At 39.3% G+C, this 20,699-nt stretch overlaps 1 protein-coding gene across 7 annotated transcripts in view; it reads right to left on the bottom strand.

Annotated features, from left to right (window-relative positions):
- Positions 1–20,699, bottom strand: part of LOC118621223 (CD2 associated protein) — a 160,142-nt gene that overhangs the window by 125,621 nt on the left and 13,822 nt on the right. For 2 of the 7 annotated variants that reach the window (XM_036248571.1, XM_036248568.1), the window contains exons 1-2: positions 9,334–9,503; positions 8,670–8,830 (exon numbers count right to left, since the gene is read on the bottom strand). In XM_036248571.1, the coding sequence (XP_036104464.1) occupies positions 8,670–8,830; positions 9,334–9,499 (327 nt within the window). In that variant the 5' untranslated portion in view covers positions 9,500–9,503. Of the gene's footprint in view, positions 1–8,669; positions 8,831–9,333; positions 9,504–10,475; positions 10,596–16,557; positions 16,587–19,617; positions 19,819–20,699 lie in introns of those variants that run through there. The other 5 variants (XM_036248574.1, XM_036248573.1, XM_036248572.1 and 2 more) reach the window with 5 other exon arrangements.

The following is a 20,699-nucleotide window of genomic DNA, read 5'->3' as shown; positions in this document are numbered from 1 at the left end:
GTGTTGAATCTATAGATTGCTTTGGGTAATATGGACATTTTAATGATGTTAATTCTCCCAATCCATGAACAGGGTATGTGCTTCCACTTTTTTTATATCTTCCTCTATTTCTTTTTTCAATGACCTGTAGTTTTCTGCAAATAGGTCCTTAATTTCTATGGTTAAGCTTATACCTAGGTATCTTAATTTTTTTGCCACAATGGTAAATGGAACTGTTTTCTTAGTTTCTCTTTCTGTGAGTTCATCATTGGTGTACAAGAATGCCATCGATTTCTTGACGTTAATTTTGTATCCTGCTACTTTGCCAAATTCATTTATTAAGTCTAGTAAACTTCTGATGGAGTCTTTGGGGTTTTCTATGTATAGTATCATGTCATCTGCAAATAATGACAATTTCACTTCCTCCTTTCCAATTTGGATCCCTTTTATTTTTTCTTCCTGTCTAATTGCTGTGCCTAAGACTTCCAGTACTATGCTAAACAGGAGTGGCAAAAGTGGGCATCCTTGCCTTGTTCCTGTTCTTAAGGGCAATGCTTTTAGTTTTTGCCCATTGAGTATGATGATGGCTGTAGGTCTTTCATATATGGGCTTTATTATGTCAAGATATGATCCCTCTATTCCCACACTGCTGAGCATTTTTATCAGAAATAGATACTGGATTTTGTCGAAGGCTTTTTCAGCATCTACTGATATGATCATGTGATTTGTATTCTTCATTTTATTTATGTGGTGTATCACATTTATTGATTTGTGAATATTTTACCAGCCTTGCATTCCTGGGATGAATCCCACTTGGTCATGGTGGATAATTTTTTTGGTGTATTGCTGGATCCGATTTGCTAGTATTTTGTTCAGGATTTTGGCATCTATGTTCATCAGGAATATTGGCCTGTAGTTTTCTTTCTTTGTTGTGTCTTTTTCTGGTTTTGGAATTAGAATTATGCTGGCTTCATAAATCGAGATTGGGGGGTCTTCCTACTTCTTGAATTTTTTGAAATAGTTTGAGGAGAATGGGTATTAGTTCTTCTTTGAATGTTCGGTAAAACTCCCCTGTGAAGCCATCCGGGCCTGGGCTTTTGTTTGCTGGGAGAGTCTTGATTACGTCTTCAATTTCTTCTGCTGTTATTGGTCTGTTCAAGTTTTCTATCTCTTCCTGGTCCAGTTTTGGGAGACTACGTGTTTCTAGAAATTGGTCCATTTCACTTAGATTGTCGAATTTGTTGCCATACAATTGTTCATAGTAGTTGTTAAGGATCTTTTGTATTTCTGCGGTGTCAGTTGTTACCTCTCCTCTTTGATTTCTGATTTTGCGTATTTGAGTTCTCTCTCTTTGTTTCTTGGTGAGTCTAGCTAAGGGTCCATCAATCTTGTTTATCTTTTCGAAAAACCAGCTCTTTGTTTTATTGATCCTTTGAATGGATTTTTTGGTCTCTATGTCATTTATTTCTGCTCTGATCTTTACTATTTCCTTCCTTCTACTTGCTCTGGGGTTTTCTTTTTTTTTTTTTATCCTCACCCGTGGATATTTTTCCATTTTTTGTACAGATAGAGTGGTAGGGAGAGAGAGGAAGGAGAGAGAGAGAGAAACATCGACGTGAAGGGACACATCGAGTAGCTGCCACCCGCACAACCAACCAGGGCCGGGGACAAACTGCAACCGAAGTACGTGCCCTTAGCGGGAACCGAACCCGGGTCTCTCCGGACCGCAGGCCGATGCTCTAACCGCTGAGCCAAACTGGCCAGGGCTGGGGTTTTCTTTTTGTTTGCTCTCTAGTTCTTTAAGTTGTGAGGTTAGATAATCTATTAGAGATTTTTCTTCTTTTTTGAGATAGGCCTGTAGTGCTATGAACTTCCCTTTCAGAACTGCTTTCGCTGCATCCCATAGATTTTGTGTTGTTGTGTCTTCATTTTCATTGGTTTCCAGGAAGTTTTTTATTTCTTCCTTGATCTCCTCGGTGACCCATTCATTGTTTAATAACATGCTATTTAGCTTCCATGTGTTCAAATGTCTTTGTATGTTCTTCTTGCAATTGATTTCTAGTTTCATGCCATTGTGATCTGAGAAGATGCTTGATATGATTTCAATCTTCTTGAACTTGTAGAGACTTAGTTTGTGCCCTAACATGTGATCTATCTTTGAGAATGTCCCATGTGCACTTGAGAAGAATGTGAATTCTATAGTTTTGGGGTGTAATTATCTGTAGATATCTATTAAATCCATTTGGTCTAGTGCTTCATTTAGAGTCTCTGTTTCCTTGCTAATTTTTTGTCTAGAGGATCTATCCAGTGATGTCAGCGGGGTGTTGAAGTTCCCTGCTATGATTGTATTGCTATCGATTTCTCCTTTGAAGGCCTCCAGAAGTTTTTAAATATATTTTGATGCTCCTATATTGGGTGCATATATGTTTATCAAGGTTATATCTTCCTGTTGGATAGATCCTTTCAATATTATGTAGTGTCCGTCTTTGTCTCTAGTTATGGCCTTCATTCTGAAATCTATTTTATCAGGTATGTGTATTGCTACCCCAGCTTTTTTTTCTTTTCCGTTTGCTTGGAAGATTTTTTTCCATCCCTTCACTTTCAATCTATATGAGTCTTTTGTTGTGAGGTGAGTCTCTTGTAAACAACATAAAGATGAGTCATGCTTTCTTATCCAATCAGCTACTCTGTGTCTTTTTATGGGAGCATTCAATCCATTTACATTTAAGGTGATTATTAATATGTACTTATTTATTGTCATTTTTGTTTAGTGTGGTTCTATTTTTCTTCCCATTTCTCCTGCTAATTACAGCAGTCCTTTTAACATTTCTTGCAGTGCTGGTTTGGTGCTAATGTATTCCCTTAGCCTTTTTTGGTCTGGGAAGCTCTTTATTTGACCTTCTATTTTGAATGATAGCCTTGCTGGGTGGACTAGTCTTGAATTCAGATCCTTGTTTTTCATGACCTTGATTACTTCATACCATTCCCTTCTGGCCTGTAGTGTTTATTGTGAGGAGTCAGCTGAGAGCCTTATGGGGTTTCCTTTGTAGGTAACCTGTTGCTTATCTCTTGCTGCTTTTAGGATTCTCTCTTTGTCTTTAATTTTTGGCAGTTTGATTACTATGTGTCTTGGTGTGGGCCTGTTTGGGTTCTTCTTGGGGCTCTCTGTGCTTCTTGAACTTGAATGCCTTCTTCCTTCACCAAATTAGGGAAGTTTTCTGTCACTATTTCTTTGAATATATTCTCTAACCCTCACTCATTTTTTTTTTCTTTGGGGACTCCTATGATGTGAATATTATTTCGTTTCCGTTGTCCAAGAGTTCTCTTAAAAGCTGTCTTCCTGTTTTTTAATCGTTTTATCCTTTTGGTTTTCTGATTGGTTGATTTTTTCTAGCCTGTCTTCTAATTCACTGATCCAGTCCTCAGCTTCCCCTACTCTGCTTTTTAGACCTTCCAATGTGTTTTTCATTTCTGATATGTCATTCTTCAATTCTTCTTGTTGGTTTTTAATTTCCAACTGGTTGATTTTCAACATTTCTATGTCTTTACTCATGGTGCTCAAATCCTTACACATGCTGTTCAGCTTCCTCAACATCATGGCTCTAAATTCTAGTTCTGTTAACTTGCTTAACTGCACCTCATTTATCTCATCTTCCTGTAGAGGTCTCTTGTTCTTTCATTTCGCTTTTGTTTCTGTTTTTCACCATTTTGGCTATCACAGTGGGCTTTGGAGTCTGCCAAATTTTCCCTGTGGGTGTTGGTGTTCTGCTGTTTGTGGCTCCCTCTCCTGGGTTTGGATGAACAAGGGAGGAACCACTTTAAACACCACCGTCAAGTCTTAGCTTTTCTGGTTAGTGTTGCTAGCCCAGGGAATGGTAGTTATCCTCTAGCTTTTTTTGCCTGGAGGCTATTAGTAGAGGTCACCTGAAAACCCTTGGTTTCTGAGTTGCCTGAAAAACTCTCTCAGGTGCTCAGTGTAAGAGGATTTCCCGAGGGCGGGGCAGCTGCTGGTTGTTAATGGGCCTCAATTGGCATTTCAATGGCCACCAGGTGGGGTTGAATCTCTAAGGGAGGGGCCTCAGCCTCTCCCCAGGGCCCTGGGAAGGAGTAAAATGACCACAGTCCTGCCTGGCTGCACTCAGCAAAAGCTCTTAGCACCCTCCAAAACTCGAGTGTCCCCACACAGTTCCAGTCCAGTCTGTCTTCCCTCTGCCGGAGCCCAAGGTGAGTGGCTGCTTCCAATTTAGCCTCTGTCTAGACTGCGTCGTGGAGCCGCCTGGGACTTTTAACCTGAGGGCGCTGCTTCCAGCCAAGGGCGGCCACGGCTGTGGCACCAGCCGAGGGCGTTGCACTCAGCAAAAGTCCCAGGACTAAGCCGCGGTAGCAGGACACTACGGAGGTGGCAGCAGCTTCCAGCAGAGTCCCCTGGACCCAGCGAGTCCCTGCGGCACCAGCCAAGGGCTTAGCACGCAGAGTTCGCAGGACTCAGCCAGGTTCGCAGCCGGGGCGGCAACAGCCTCCCGCCGAGTCCCCTGGTTGCAGCCCGTCCGTGCCAGTCCGTGCGGCACCAGCCGAGGGCTTAGCAGGCAGCAGAGTTCGCAGGACTCAGGTGGGGTCGCAGCCGAGGCGGTAGCAGCAACTTCCCGCCAAGTCCCCTGGTCCCTGCCCAGGCCGCTGCGGACCGTGGGCCCCCGGCCCCCTCTCGCATCCTCGCAAGCCTACCAGGATTGAGTCGGTGTCCCTGGCTATGTGGTCCTCCAAGGTGTTTTTCGGTTGCCCCTTCCTGACGATTTGCCTTTATTTTCGTTGTAAATCCAGTTTGGTCCTGCGAGATGGTCTGTGTAGCTCCATTCACTCCACCGCCATTTTTCAGATTCTCATATTCTTTATAAATTATTTTTTAAATCATGAAAGATGAACTAACATTGCAAAGGACACTGAAATAAACATGTCTGTCACAAAACAAACTTAATAGTGTTCTATAGCCTGGCCCGTGTGGCTCACTGGTTGAGCTTCGACCTATGCACCAAGAGGTCACCAGTTCAATTCCCGGTCAGGGTACATGCCCAAGTTGTTGTCCCGGTCCCGAGTGGGGGGTCATGCAGGAGGCGGCCAAATGATGTTCTCTCTCATGGATGTTTCTATTTCTCTCCCCTTCTCCCTTCCTCTCTCTCTAAAATCAATAAAGAAAAAAAAAGTGTTCTATAATAGGCTGCAAAAATGATTTGACCTTTCTATCCACCTTCCAGCCCAATTTGAATATCATTCATTACCCTTCAGTATAGGTATCTGAAACATTAACAGGGATGTGAGTTTTCCACAGGAAGCCTAGTTCTACCACTCGCTCCACAGTCTCACATTTACAAAATAACAAGTGTACCTTAATGTCCTGCTGAAAGGCTTATTTTCAAGTGGACAGTGAATTATTATAAACTATAACCTTCCCTTGATTCTTCACATATACATCTGAGATGCTAAAGCCAATTATTACTATTAAGTGAACTACTGACTTGATACAGATTTCATTCTTTTTTCTACGAATACCATCCTTTTTCTGTTCCAGAATCCAATCTGGGGCACCACAAGGCATTTGATCATCATGTTTCCTTTGTCTTCTCTGGCCAATCAACATCAGTTTCTTAGTCTTTCCTTAGATTTCATGACCTTGAAATTTTTTGAAGAGTACTGGGCCAGGTTTTTCATAGAATGTTCAATTTAGGTTTGCCTGATGCTTTCTTCTCAAACTTTAAATGGGATTATAAATTTAGAGCAAGAATAAATACCACAGAGGTAAAGGAAACACATATTAACAACATAATTTATAACTCATGATGTTATCATTTATCACTTGTTTATGGTAGTATTTGCCAGATTTCTCCATTGTGAAATTTTCTTCCATCTATTATTTTCTTCCATCTATTCTCTAGTCTTGAGGGATGCTTCTGAAGGGGGCAGGAGGTTGAGAAGGGAGGGTGTAAGAAGAAGTATCTACAAATTTTTAGAATAATTCTGTAAGATTCATCCCTTCTCTATTTATTTACTCAACCACTTATTTATATATCAACATGGAATCATGTATATTGATGCTTTACTTTGGGCAATCATCAAATACTAAGTTATTTTGTTGCTCATATTGTTGCTGCTCTGGACACTGGGAACTCTTTCAGCTTGGCTTCTATGTTGTCTTGACATGGGCCCATCATTTTGGTTTTTCAAGAAACTTCCTTCCTTTCTTTCTGGCACTACTAGATGCTCTACTGTCATCTTGTAGTATCGTTACTCCAGCCCTAAAATCAGCCATTTCTCCAAGGAGTCCTGCTTCCTTTTATTGCAGAACATTTAGAAATCAAGATCTGGACCCTGACTGATTTGACTCAGCGGTTGGAACTTCAGCCTGAGGACTGAAGGGTCTCGAGTTCAATTCCCAAGGGCAGGTACCTGGGTTGCAGGTTCAATCCCCAGCCCTGGTTGGGGCCGTGCAAGAGGCAACCCAGTTCATATGTCTCTCTCACATCAATGCTTCTCTCTCTCCCTCCCTTCCTTCCTCCTTCCCTTCCACTCTACCTAAAACTCAATGGAAAAACATCCTTAGGTGAGGATTACCAAAAACAAAAAAAAGATCTGGGCATTGGCTGTCTACTAAGGTGTCACTGCTTCTAGAGCCTCTTAGCAGAAAGAGCTGAGAAATGCATGTATGTGTACTAACTCAAGTATAAGCACACACATAATTATTTCTGTATGTATTAGCACATATTTTAAACTAAACACAAGTTCATACTAATGTCTCTGACGCTAATTCTGTGGTTCATTTTTAATCTACTAATGTCTCTGACGCTAATTCTGTGGTTCATTTTTCATCTACTAATGTCTCTGACGCTAATTCTGTGGTTCATTTTTCATCTGAGACTGAGCTTCCCTCTAATACCTACCATCCTCCAACTGCATCCTCTATTAGCAGGCAGTTCATTAAACTCACGTTCTAGTATTAGTTTTACTGAAACAGGAAAGTAAAATACAACCATAAAAGGTCATCTCAGTGCTGGAACTACACATCAGCACACAATTAAAACTGTATAAAAATTTATTGATTTTTTTAGCCAGTGTTCTATTACTTTAATATTCACTGACCCTTGAACAACATACATTTGAACTGTGCAGGCCCACTTAGACACAATATTTTCAATAAATACTGTAAACATACTTTCTCTTTCTTATGATTTTCATAATATTTTCTTTTCTCTAGTTTACTTTGTTATAAGAATAAAATATATAATACATATAACATACAAAGTATGTATTAATTGACTGTTCATGTTATCAGTAAGGCTTCCAGTGAACAGTTGGTTCTTAGTGGTTACATTTTTGGGAAATCACCTTAGACATGAATTTTCAACTGTGTGAGGGGAAGAGGGGATCAGCACCCCTACCCTTTGCTTTGTTTAATAGTCAACTGTACTTTCTCTTGAAAAGCCACTTTCCATTGGGAGGGGAGGGAAAGGGAGAGGGAGGGAAAGGGAGAGAGGAGAGACCAGTGTCATGGCTTACTATGTATACAACATACAACATCAATTTCGATTTTAAAGAGATGAAAACGGAAATTATGTGATTTGCCCTATACCACACCCTACATTACACTTCATTTTAGGTTATAAAAAGAAGTCATTTTATGAAACAAAAATAAGAACAAAAGTGACCTTCCTCAATAAATTCAATTCCCTTCCTCCAAAAGTTCAAAACAACTTTTCTTAGTTGTTTCAAGAGACAAAATGTAGTTAGTTCACCTTCTTTAAAATCAATTAACACAATCAAGTATGCATTCATACTTAGAGGTAAAACCACAACTAAAATAAACACAAATGGATTCAGGGAACAAATATTTACTTAAAACTACTGAACAAGTTAAACAAATAAATGAGACACACACACACTAGCCTTCCCAGAAGAACTCACAATCTGATTAGGCTAGGGATACGGTTGAGCATAAGAAAACTAATGTAGAAAAGAAGACAATTGTAAATCAAGTGTAAATATACATATATTCTTTATTTTCCTTCTCTTAAATTACTACTAATTTTATTAGATTGTAATAGAGTTTAGTGTTTTCTGGCAGAGGTTTCTAGAATATTTACTGGAAAGGAATGTTTGGTTATAGTTGAAGCGAAACTGTTACTTTGATAGATTAACTGCTGCAATGCTGGAAAGCAACAAGATACAATACGACTTAGAGGCAATAATCCTGGATTCCAGTTCAGATTCTATGTCTTACTAGCTATCCGACATTGGGTAAACCAGTTAACCTCTCAGCCTGTACATCACCATATTTAGAACAGAGCTATCATCTGCCCTACTTACTTCACAAGACTTCTGAAGGCTCAAGTAAGAATTTCACAGCAAAACTTCTCTGTAAATTATGAAGTGCTACCCAAATGTAAACTACTACTTATTTATTTACAATGATAAATAGGTAGATACATACATACAGATATACACAAACACATAACTTGTTGTTATTTACCAGGACACCAAGAAACAATGACATCTATTAGAGGTACGTGGACCTCTAGTGTTTTAATTCTGCAGAATAAAAATTTATCTAAAACATTTTAGTTATATTTATATATAACATTAAGGTATAATGTTAAAAATTAACTCCTATGAAGCAACAGCTAGAAATTAACTAAAATACTTACCTTAACAAAATTATCAGGAAACATTCCTCTTCTCCCATTTAGTTCTCCTTCTAGCCATCCTTCCTCCTGTAGTTTTTTCACATTCCGGATGACTTCCCCAACTCGAATAGTTAATTCATCATCATGTACAGCATCATAGTCAAACTCCACAATATAGTCAACTAAAAAACAAAACAAAACAAATAAATAAATTAATGTCTAAAACTTAACTCATAAAATACTATTAAACCTATTACTAAACTAAGGAACCTGTTTAGCAACAATAAACATATCATCAAGGCTTATCTCGATGGTTTTAAATATTTGGCTATATCAGCAAATTTCTTGATCACCTTAGTATAAAGCACAGTACGAGTTTTAAGTAGAAGGCTCAATACAATGTATAACTCAGGCCATCGGTTCTTATAGTCAGATATATACCCTTTGTATTAGGAACAGACTAACTCTAAGTTGGTCCCCAAGATCCCATCTCTTGATAGTCTCTCTCCTTGAATGCGAACATGACCAGTAACTGATTTCTAACCAACATAATATGACAAACATGATGGCTCGTATGTGACATAAGATTGCAATGTCCATCTTCCTAGGACACTCATTTGCTGGCTTTGAAGATGCAAGCCACCATGTTGTGAGCTGGCCTAAGGAGAGGATGACATGCAATCACCTGAGGGAGGTCTACAGTTGACAGCCAGCAAAACACTGAGGCCCAAAGTCCAACAGCCCACAGGGAACTGAATGATGCCAACAACCATGTCAGCTTGGATCCTTCTCCGGTTGAAAACCCTTGGCCAACACCTTGACTGCAGTCTTGCAGAGGACCAGTTAGCCATGCCCAGACTGCTGAATCACAAAAATTAGTGAGATATAAATGCACATCGTTTTAAACTGCTAAGTCTGTGGCAATATTGTCACAGAACAATATGAATACACTCTAAAATTAAGGTTCATAAGAATCCATATTTCTCCTCCTTTAAGTGTCAGATTTTAGATGATAGGACATGATTTATGCATACCATATATATATTTTATAGGGCTCAATAAGAAAAGCAGTAACAGATTTCCTACTCAGATGGCAGACTAGCCATACCTCCACCATTCCTTTCTTCCTCTCATAAGAATGATAAAAAAACAAACAAACAAAAAAAACACATACATATGCAAAACTTACAACCAAAAAAAAAAAGAAAAAGGAATGTGAGCAGACACTGTTGGTTGTCAAACCAATACAGCCATTCCCATACTGACTGCCCCTCCTTCCTTTCTCATGAACCTTTATGTTCAGGTATTTTGAGACCCTGTACTTTTACAAGTGAGGCTTCACTCAGTCCCAGGGGTTTAATTCTTGACTAGTCAAGACCAATACTTCTCAAATACTAATGCACAATCAAGTCATCTTATTTACTTGCAGAAGTCATTTTGTTGACCTGGGTAATTTTGTTTAAATGCAGACTCTGATTAAGCAGGTCCCAGGATACCCAATGCTGCTGGTCAGAGGTAAAGGTCTAAAGACAGCTGATTTATAGTAATTTCATACACACACACTCTGATGGGTTTTGAAATACATGTGATGGATGGATTCTGACCAGTAAGATGTGAGCCAGAGTTCTGGAAAGGTTTTATTTGATCTTAAATACAAAATACAGAGAAGGAATGTCCTCCTACACTTTGGTTGTTCTTTGGTGAGAATGCAATGGCCCAAACTGTCACTATTTGAGACAAGATAAAGAGCAGGTCTGATTAGGATAAAAGAGAAGATGAAAGTAACCTGGATCTTTATTATATTAACCAAACCCAGAATTACAATACCTTTAGATTTCTTGTTATAGAAGTAGTTTTAACTTAACTTTTAAGTGTATTTTAGTCAGTATTTCTATCTGCAGCTGAAAACATCCCAACTTCAAAAGGGAGCCAATTTTCTTTTAATTTCTGAAAAAAGATAAAGCCAGGAATATAGGAAGCCCAGAGAACTTAAGAAACTATAAATGAGATACCAAACTGCTCTGCAGAACTCCAGAAAGGCTAGAAATTCAGCAAAAGGGAAATGTAAAGCTGAAAATAGGGAAATTCATCTCCATATGAAGAGCTGGTACCCATTATCAACCATAACAGCTCAAAGACAATAATGTTAAATTGGCCGGTACTTTTCTCCTAAAGCAAAAACTAATGTGTTAATCTCAATATCTCTCTCTCTCTCTCTCTCTCTCTCTCTCTCACACACACACACACACACACACACACACACACACACACACAGTCTGGGGGAACCAGTATAGCTACTAAGGATGAATGTTTGTTTCTTAGAGAAATGACTACTGATTTCCAGAATTTAAAGGTTTCCAGAGCCATGAGCAGCTCCCCACCTGCTAATTCTGAAACAAAATTCTAAGTCCTATCAACATAATTTCCTATCTGCTTTTTACTAAAAGGAACTAGAAATCCTGGGAAGACAGGCAATTCCAGGGCTAAGGCAGGAAAAGTACAAAATAAGCCTGGAACATGGTGTTGGGCCAGAAAGCAAAGATGTTCTCAAAGATGAGGTGATGCCAAAGGACACAGAGAAGTGATACTATAAAGGCTCCTACTAGCCATATCAGGAAAACTTGAGCATCAAAATAAATGACAGTAAGAGAATATATACCCCATTGACTAAAGTAAGAAACCATGAGTCCATACATGTATGAATGTTAGTTAATCTCTTAAATGTTATGGTTGGCCCAGCTGGTGTGGTTCAGTGGATTGAGCTCGTCCCATGGAATGAGTGAGGGGGCCTGGTTCGATTTCTGGTCAGGGCACATATGCCCAGGTTTCAGGCTTATCTTCAGTAGGGGGCATGAAGGAGGCAGCCGATAGATGTTTCTCTCTCATTGATGTTTCTAACTCTTTCACCCTTCCCCTCTCTCTCTAAAAAATCAATAAAAACATATTAAAAATTTTCATGGTTGGATTATGGATTGCAGGCTCATCCCCCAGCCCAGTTGGGGTGTGGATGGGAGGCAACTAGTGGATGTTTCTCTCTCACATCAATGTTTCTCTCTCCCTTCTTCTTTCTCTAAATATCAGTGAAAAATAATCCTCTGGCAAGAATAAAAAAAAAAATCTTTACTGCTAAAAAAATCTAAATATTACCTGAGCCTTTGGTGAGTTATCTTTTTGCTGGTGGAGTGTCCGGCCTCCACGCTGACAGCTGCTGACTGACTGGGTGGTGGCTGCTACAGACTGTGATGGCTGTGGCAATTTCTTATAAGACAACAATGAAGTCTGCCATATCAAATGACTCCTCCTTTCAGAAACAATTTTTCCGTAGGCTGCAATGCTGTTTGATAGCATTTTTTCCCACAGAACTTCTTTCAAAATTGGAGTCAAGCCTCTCAAACCCTGCCCACTTTATCAACTAGTTTATGTAATATTCTAAGTTCTTTGTTATTTCAATAATCTTCATAGCATCTCACCAGAGGTACATTCCATCTCAAAATACTTTCCTCCCTGGCCCGTGTGGCCCAGTTGGTTGGAGCATCATCCCATACACCAAAAGGTGGCAGGTTCAATTCCCAGTCAGGGCATGTACCCAGGTTGAGGGTTTGATACATGGTCAGGGCACATAAGGGAAGCAACCAACTGATGTTTCTCTCTCACATTGATTTTTTTTTCTCTTTCTCGCTGAAATCCATTAAAAAATATATTTAAAAAAGAAAAAGAAAACACTGCTCATGCACAGGAAACAACTCATCTGTTCAAGTTTTATCATGAAATTGCAGCAATTAAGTCACATTTTCAGGGTCCACTTCTAGTTGTAGTTCTCTTACTACTTCCATCATGTCTAGTTACGTCCTCCACTGAAGTCCCGAACTCGTCAAAGTCACCCACATTGGTTGTAATCGACTTCTTTCAAACTCCTGGTAATGTTGATATTTTGATCTCTTTCCCTGAATTCAAAATGTTCTTAATGACATCTAAAATGGTGAATTCTTTCCAGGTTTTCAATTTACTTTGCCCAGTTCTATCAGAGAAATCACTATCCAGACAGCTATAGACATATAGACTTATAAAATGTATTTCTTAAATAATAAGACTTGGAGGTCAAAATTACTCCTTGACCCACGGGCTATAGGATGAACGTTGTATTGGCAGGCACGAAAACATGAATCTCTTTGTACATCTCCATCAGAAGTCTTGGGTGAGGAGGTGCATTATCAATAAGCAGTAATAGCTTAAAAAAAATCTTTTTTTTTTCTGAGCAGTAAGTCTCAACAATGGGCTGAAAATATTCAGTACAGCATGTTTGTAAACAGATATGCTGTCATCCCAGCTTTATCGTTCCTTTTATAGAGCACAGGCAGAGGAGATTTAGCATCATTATTCAGGGCCCTAGAATTCTCATAGCGGCAAATGAGCACTGGCTTCAACTTAAAATCACCAGTTGCTGTTAGTTCCAAACAAGACAGTCCTTTGAAGCCAGGCTGACTTCTCCTCTCTAGCTATTAAAATCCTAGATGGCATCTTCTTCCAATACAAGGCTGCTTCATGTACACTGAAGATCTGTTGTTTATATAACCAACCTTCATTATTTTAGCTAAATCTCTGAATAATGTGCTGAAACTCCTACATCGGCACTTGCTGCTTCACCTTGCACTTATATGTTATGGAGACAGCTTCTTTCTTGAACCTCGTGAACCTCTGCTAGCATCAAACTTTTCTTCTGCGGCTTCCGCACCTCTCAGCCTTCAAAGAATTGAAGAGCAGGGCCTTGTTCTGAATTAGGCTTTGGATTAAAGGAACGTTATGGCTGGTTTGATCTCTTATCCAGACCACTAAAACTTTGTCCATATCAGCAATAAGGCTTTTTTCACTTTCTTACCATTCAGGTATTCACTGGAGTAGCGATTTTAATTTCCTTCAAGACCTTTTCCTTTGCATTCAAAACTTGGCTAAGCACAAGAAGCCTAGCTTTGGGCCTATCTTGGCTTCTGACTAACATGCCTTCCTTACTAAACTTTTCTAGCCTTTGATTTAAAATAAAAGACATGTTACTCCTACTTTCACTTGAACACTTAGATGCCATTGCAGGATTATTAAACTGGCCTAATTTCAATATTGGTGTGTCTCAGGAAAAAGGAAGGCCCAGGAAAAGAAGACCAGGAACAGCTGGTCGGGGGAGCAGTCAGAACACACACATTTATCAATTAAGTTTGAAATCTTATATGGGTGTGATTCAAAGCACCTCAAAACAATTACAATAGTAATATCAAAGATCACTGACCACAGATCACCGTAAAATGTATAACTAAAAAGTTTGAAATATTAAGAGAATGACCAAAATGTGAAAGACATGAAGTGAACAAATGTTTAAAAAATGGTGCTGATTAAAGAACCTAAATAGACACTTCTTCAAAGAGGACATACAGGTGGCCAATAGACATATGAAAAAATGCTCAACATCACTAATCATCAGAGAGATGCAAATTAAAACTACAATGAGGCATCACCTCACACTTGCCAGAATGGCTATCATCAACAAATTAACAAACAACAAGTGTTGACAAAGATGTGGAGAAAAGGGAACCCTAGTACACTGCTGGTAGGAATACAGGCTAGTGCAGCCACTGTGGAAAATAGTATGAAGTTTCCTCAAAAAAGTAAAAATGGAAGTGGTGTTTGACCCAATGATCTTACTTCTGGGAATATATCAAAAGAATCCCGCCCTGGCCGGTTTGGCTCAGCGGTTTGAGCGTCGGCCTGTGTCCATGGAACCGGTTTGGTTCCCGCTAAGGGCACGTACCTCAGTTGCAGTTTGTCCCCGGCCCTGGTTGGGTTGTGCGGGTAGCAGCCACTCGATGTGTCCCTTTCACGTCGATGTTTCTCTCTCTCTCTCTCTTTCCCTCCCACTCTATCTGAACAAAATATAAAAAAAAAATGTCCTCAGTGAGGATTAAAAAAAAAGAATCCCAAAACACTAATCAGAAAGAATATATACTCCCCTATGTTCATAACAGTATGAACATAGCTATTTATAATAGCTAAGATCTGAAAACAGCCCAAGTGCCCATCAGTAGATGAGTGGACAAAAAAGCTGTGGGACGTTTACACAATGGAATACTATGCAGCTATAAAAAAGAAGGCTCTCTTACCCTTTGAGACAGCATGGATAGACCTGGAGACCATTATGCTGAGTGAAATAATCCAGTCAGAGAAAGACAAATATCACATGATCTTACTTATATGTGGAAGCTAATGAACAAAATAAACTGATGAAATCGGTCCAGAGGCATGGATACATGGAACAGACTGACAGATCTCAGAAGGGAAGGGGGTGGGAAGTACGGGAAGAGATAAACCAAAGAACTTATATGCATATATGCATAGCTCATGGACACAGACAACTGTGTGGTAAAGACCTGGGGTGGGGTGGGGGCTGGGTAAAGGGGGCAAGTGGGGGGAAAATAGGGGCATCTGAAATAATGTCAACAATAAAAAATAAATGATAAAAAAAGGCGCCAATAGATTTGCTTAACACAGGGTTGCCACAAACCTTCAATTTGTGGGAAAAAGTATCTGTGAAGCACAAACAAAGCACAATAAAATGATGTATGCCTGTAATCAAGTTCATGAAATTTAAATAGAATGCCATGGAAAAAAACAAAGTATTTAGAAATTTGTGTCTTCTAATACGTCATATTAATTTGGGGGGGAGGTAGAAAAAGAAAAGAAAATTTTCCAAAAAAGGTCAAGCAGAGACATAAATAAAATATGAAAGTAAAGATAAGACACAGATGATCAATCCAGACAATCCAATATCTAAAGAAAATTATAAAGAACTACATTCCAAAATGTTAATAGACATCTGAAGGGATCTGAGATGCTGTTTATTAACTCCTTTTATTTCATCTTCAGTAAAGAATTAGTCTTACCCAAAAGAGAGGTCTGGACCTTGCCTCATCTCTGGGATGGGATCTCTAGGAAGAGTGTTTTTGTATATGTGGGGACCTTGGTGTTCCTTTGATACCTTTATTTACCTGGAAACTTCACCAAACGCTCTAACAATGTAATTATGCCAGGGGCTTTGGGTCATGCAATATCAATTCTACCACTGGAGTGGCTAGAGACTAAGTCAGTCACATGGGCAGTCAACTATATATTCTCAGTAAAACTGGACCCCAAGGCTCTGGTGAGCTTCCCTGGTCGGCAGTACTCTGCATATTATCACACATCATTGCCAGGCGGAGTTAATACTGCCCATGATTCTGGGGAGAAGTCCACAGGAAGCTCCACGCCTGGAACCCTCCCGGACTCCGCCCCATGCTTTGCTTCCCTTGGCCAATTTTAATCTGTATCCTATTACTGTAATAAACCAGAGCATGGAGCATGACAGCTTTCAATAAGTTCTGTGAGTCCTTCTAGCATGTTATAGAACATGAGGGCAGTCTTGTAAATGGTTAACTCATACCTTAGCACTTTTCTACAATAAAAATATATGAATTGGGTAAAAATAAGTGACTAAAAAAACTATACTAACCAGACATTATGTAACTTAAAAGTTAAAACTAATTAAATAAAATTGTATTTGATTCAAGAGTTTGCTACCCAACTACGTGCAGGCCATCACTCCCGGAATTAACACCCTCTACGTTTTAAAAAACTCACTCCTTCACTGAAAACCGGTATACTGGAAAGTAAATAAACAACACTCCACCATTTAAAACAATTGTGCTTGACTAAATTAAGAAAGGGGTTTGCTTAAAGTGAAGAAATAAATGTTGACTACATAAAAATTGGAGCTATACATACTGATAAACACTGCAGTATTATCTATCATTAATGGCTCTTCCACCTGACCCACTCTGTTACCAAACTAACTGTTTAAGATTAAAGTCTCTAGATGTGGATTACTTACTCATCTTTCATTTCAAATGTGTTTACAACTGAAAAAGAGATATTTAGATTAATTACTTTAGGTACTTATTAGTTTATTTATTTTTTTAATCCTCACCCGAGGATATTTTTCTATTTATCTTCAGGTAGAAAGAGAGGGAGAGACGGGGAGAAACATCGACGTGAGAGGGACACATCAACTGATTGCCTCCTGCACAACCCCGACGAGGGCTGGAGACCAAATGCAACCGAGGTACGTGTCCCCTTGACTGGAATTGAACCTACAACTCATTGGTCCCCAGGCCGACACTCTAACTGCTGAGCCAAACTGGCCAGGGCTATTTTTAAAGTGTGAAGAAAGCAATCTAAATTGTGCACTGTTGGTGGGAATGTAAATTGGTACATCCACTATAGAAAACAATATAGTGTTCCTCAAAAATTAAACACAGAACTACCATATGATCAAACAAATCCACTTGTGAGTATTTATCCAAAAAAGATAAAAAATTAACTTGAAAAGTTATATGTACCCCCATGATAAAAAGCAGCATTATTTATAAAAAGCTAAGACATGAAAACAACCTAAGCTTCCACCACTGAATGAATGGATTAAAAAAAATAGTGATATGTATACATATACAACGGAATACTATTCAGCCATAAAAAACAAAGGAAAAAGCCTTGGCAAAAATGGCTCAGCAGTTAAAGCATCAGCCGGCAAACGGAAGGGTCTCAGGTTCAATTTCTGGTCAAGGGCATGTACCTGTGTTGTAGGTTCAATCTCTAGCCCTGGTTGGGGTCATGCAGAAGGCAACCAATCAATGTGTCTCTCTCACACTGATGTTCCTCTCTCTCTCCCTCCCTCCCCCCCTTCCCTCAATACAATCTAAAAATCAGTGGAAAACCCTACGGTGAGGATTAACAAAAAAGAAGGAAATCTTGCCACCTGCATCAACATGGATGGAACTGAGGACATTATGCTAAGTGAAATAAGTCAGACACAGAAAAACAAATATCCAAATATCATAAGATCTCATTTATATGTGAAATCTTAGCTCTGCGTGGTGGCAGTACTGTAGCCAATGAGGTTTATCCCAGGCACAACTATTGCCAAAAAAAACCCCAGAAATCTTAAAAATTAATTTAATAAACACACACACAGCCCAGCTGGTGTGGCTCAGTGGTTGAGTGTCAACTTGTGCACCAAGAGGTCGCCTGTCTGATTCCCCGTCAGGGCACATACCCAGGTCATGGGCCAAATCCCCAGTTGGGGGGCATGCAGGAGGTGGCCAATCAATGTTCTCTCTCATGTTTCTATCTCTCTCTTTCTAAAAGCAATAAAGAAAGAAAATATATTTTTTTAATTTTTATTTTTTCCTTTATTGATTTGAGAGAGAGAGGAAGTGAGAGGGAGAGAGAGACAGAAACATTGATGAGAGAGAACATCGACTGGCTGCCTCCTGCATGTCCCCCGCTGGGAATCAGGCCCACAACCTGGGCATGTGTCCCACCGGAAATTGAACCAGGGACCTCTTGGTGCATGGGGCGACGCTCAACCACTGAGCCACACCGGCTGGACGAAAAAAAATTTTTTTCACACACACAAAAAATGAGCTCACAGATGGGAGAACAGACTGGTGGTTGCTGGGAAAGGGGGGAATGAGTGAAAGTAGTCAAAAGGTACAAACTTCCAATTATAAGATAATTAAATAATATACAGCATGGTGACTATAGTTAATAATACTGTACTGTATATTTGAAAGTTGCTAAGAGTAAATTTTAAAAACTCTCTTTACAAGAAAAAATTTTTAACTATGTATATTAGTAATAAATGTTGGCTAGACTTACTGTGGTGATTATTTGGCAATATATATAAATATCAAATCGTATTACACAACTGAAACTAAGGGAGGGGGGATTGGGGAGGAGGAAGGGGAAGATAAGGAAGAGGATTATTAAAATAACAGCAGCAGTATAAAAGTCAGGAGTAAAAAGTATTCTAAGGTCACCCTGACCAGTGTGGCTCAGTTGGTTGGAGCAATGTCCCATGCACCAAAAGGTTGTGGATTCCATTCCCAATCAGGGCACATACCTAGGTTTCAGGTCAGATTTCTGACTGGGGCAATACAGAAGGCAACCAATCGATGTTTCTCTTTTTTTCTTCCTCTCTCTCTAAAATTAATGAACATGTCCTCGTGTGAAGATTAAAACAACCTTATACTACGATCTTTGCATGGTGTATAGAAGGAGAATAAAGGTATCAACTAGCATTAGATTCTTTAAAGTTAAGAATGCATGTAGTAATCACTAAAATAATAGAGTATAAAAATACCAAATAAACAAAAAAAATATTGAGACCTTAGCTGAGAAGCACAATTTGTTGGAGTGTCGTCCAGAAACACCAAGGTTGTGGGTTCAGTCCCAGGTCAGAGCACATACAACAGTCAACCAATAAACACATAAATAATAAGTGGAACAACAAATCACTGTTTCTATATATTTTTTCTCTTTCTCCCTTCCTCTCTCTCCAAAGTCAATCAATAAAAAATTTTTTTAAACTTTAGACTTAGTTTCGGCTCCAACATGTACAAAATTCAGACGCTGTCACGCTCACAATTACAAGAAAAAAGCCAAACAAACTGAAAATCAATAACTTTCCTTCAACCCATCAAATAATTGAGGACACAGGGCAAACCACCACTTCAAGATATGGAGAGACAGGAATATTCAGAGTCACAGCCAGCATCTACTAGATCACCTCCAGTAGCAACCACTAGAGCCATAAACTGGGAGGAACACTGAACTGCTCCACAGCCCTGACCAGTTTGGCTCAGCGCTTAGAATGTCAGCCCATGGACTGAAGGGTCATGGATTCAATTCCTGTTCAAGGGCACAAACCTGGGTAGCAGGTTCAATCCTGGCCTGGTCGGGGTTGTGCGGGAGGCAACAAATCAATACGTCTCTCACATTGATGCTTCTCTCCTTCCCTCCCTCCCTTTTACTCTATCTAAAAATCAACCGAAAAATATCCTCGGGTGAGGATTAACAAAACAATAATTTTTTTAAAAAAATTGCTCCACACCTCTATCTTGGCTTCTGGGAGCTACCAGCAATCTCTTGATAATTCTTTGGCTTGCATAATTCCAACCTCTGCCTCACCTCTGCCTTCATTTGCACATGGCCTTCTCCTTATAATATCTCTGCCTCCTCAGATCATCTTCTCCTTACTTTCAACAAGGACACCAATCTCTGGATTTATGGCCAATCCTAAATCTAGGATGACATTATGTTCAGATCCTTAGTAACATCTTCAAAGATTCTATTTCCAAATAATGTCACACTTATACTTACCAAGAATTAGAACCTGAACATTATCGTTTTGGGAACAAAAAGTCAATCCACCACCACAAACACTTAAATGATAATTTTAATGAATTCCTGGAGGCTGAGTGTGGAATATCATGAAAGTGGGAAACTTCTAGGGACTGTAGTCTTAGGACCCCACACTTTTGTGGGTTTTACTTCCAGGAACCCCATCAGGTTCTCATAATCAGGAGCCTTAAAGATGTCTTTGTAGCTCTGATAAGGGGGAAGGAAAAAGTAATCATTGTGAAATAACCAAGAACCAGAGCATTTTTCCATAACATAACAGAGACATACTCTCCAAGGAAAGGCTTATCCCATCTCAGATGCCAGACCCTTCTTACCATTCTGTTGGTGAGGGGGGGATGACTAAGAAAGACTTTTAATGATTGGTCACAGTCCCAGGACACTAAAAGCTTGAAATTTAATTCTAAGAGTATAGGATGCTTTCTCTCCCTACACCTCACCACCACACCAATGGAGCTCCAGTATGATAAGAGTTAATGACTGCTGAGAGAGTTGCACAATGCAGATACTATGAAGAAAGAGTTCTTAGGGAAACCCAAATATAACAAGAGACAAAAACAAGGATACTAAAGGAATTTGAAGCCTCTGGCATCTACAGCTAGAGTAAATATTAAACAAAGTACAACTCCTAACCAGATTAATATAAGACCTCACACTAAAGACCTATTTACCTTAGCTCCTATTTAGCTCCTATTATCTAATACATCAAGTCCAACTTTCAGTAAACAGATTACATATCATGCTTTTAAAAGGCAAAACACAAAGACAAAGCAA

The sequence above is a fragment of the Molossus molossus genome, unplaced genomic scaffold, assembly GCF_014108415.1.
Source record: "Molossus molossus isolate mMolMol1 unplaced genomic scaffold, mMolMol1.p scaffold_m16_p_8, whole genome shotgun sequence".
Taxonomy (NCBI): Eukaryota; Metazoa; Chordata; class Mammalia; order Chiroptera; family Molossidae; genus Molossus; species Molossus molossus.
This window is presented reverse-complemented; position numbering and strand designations above follow the sequence as displayed.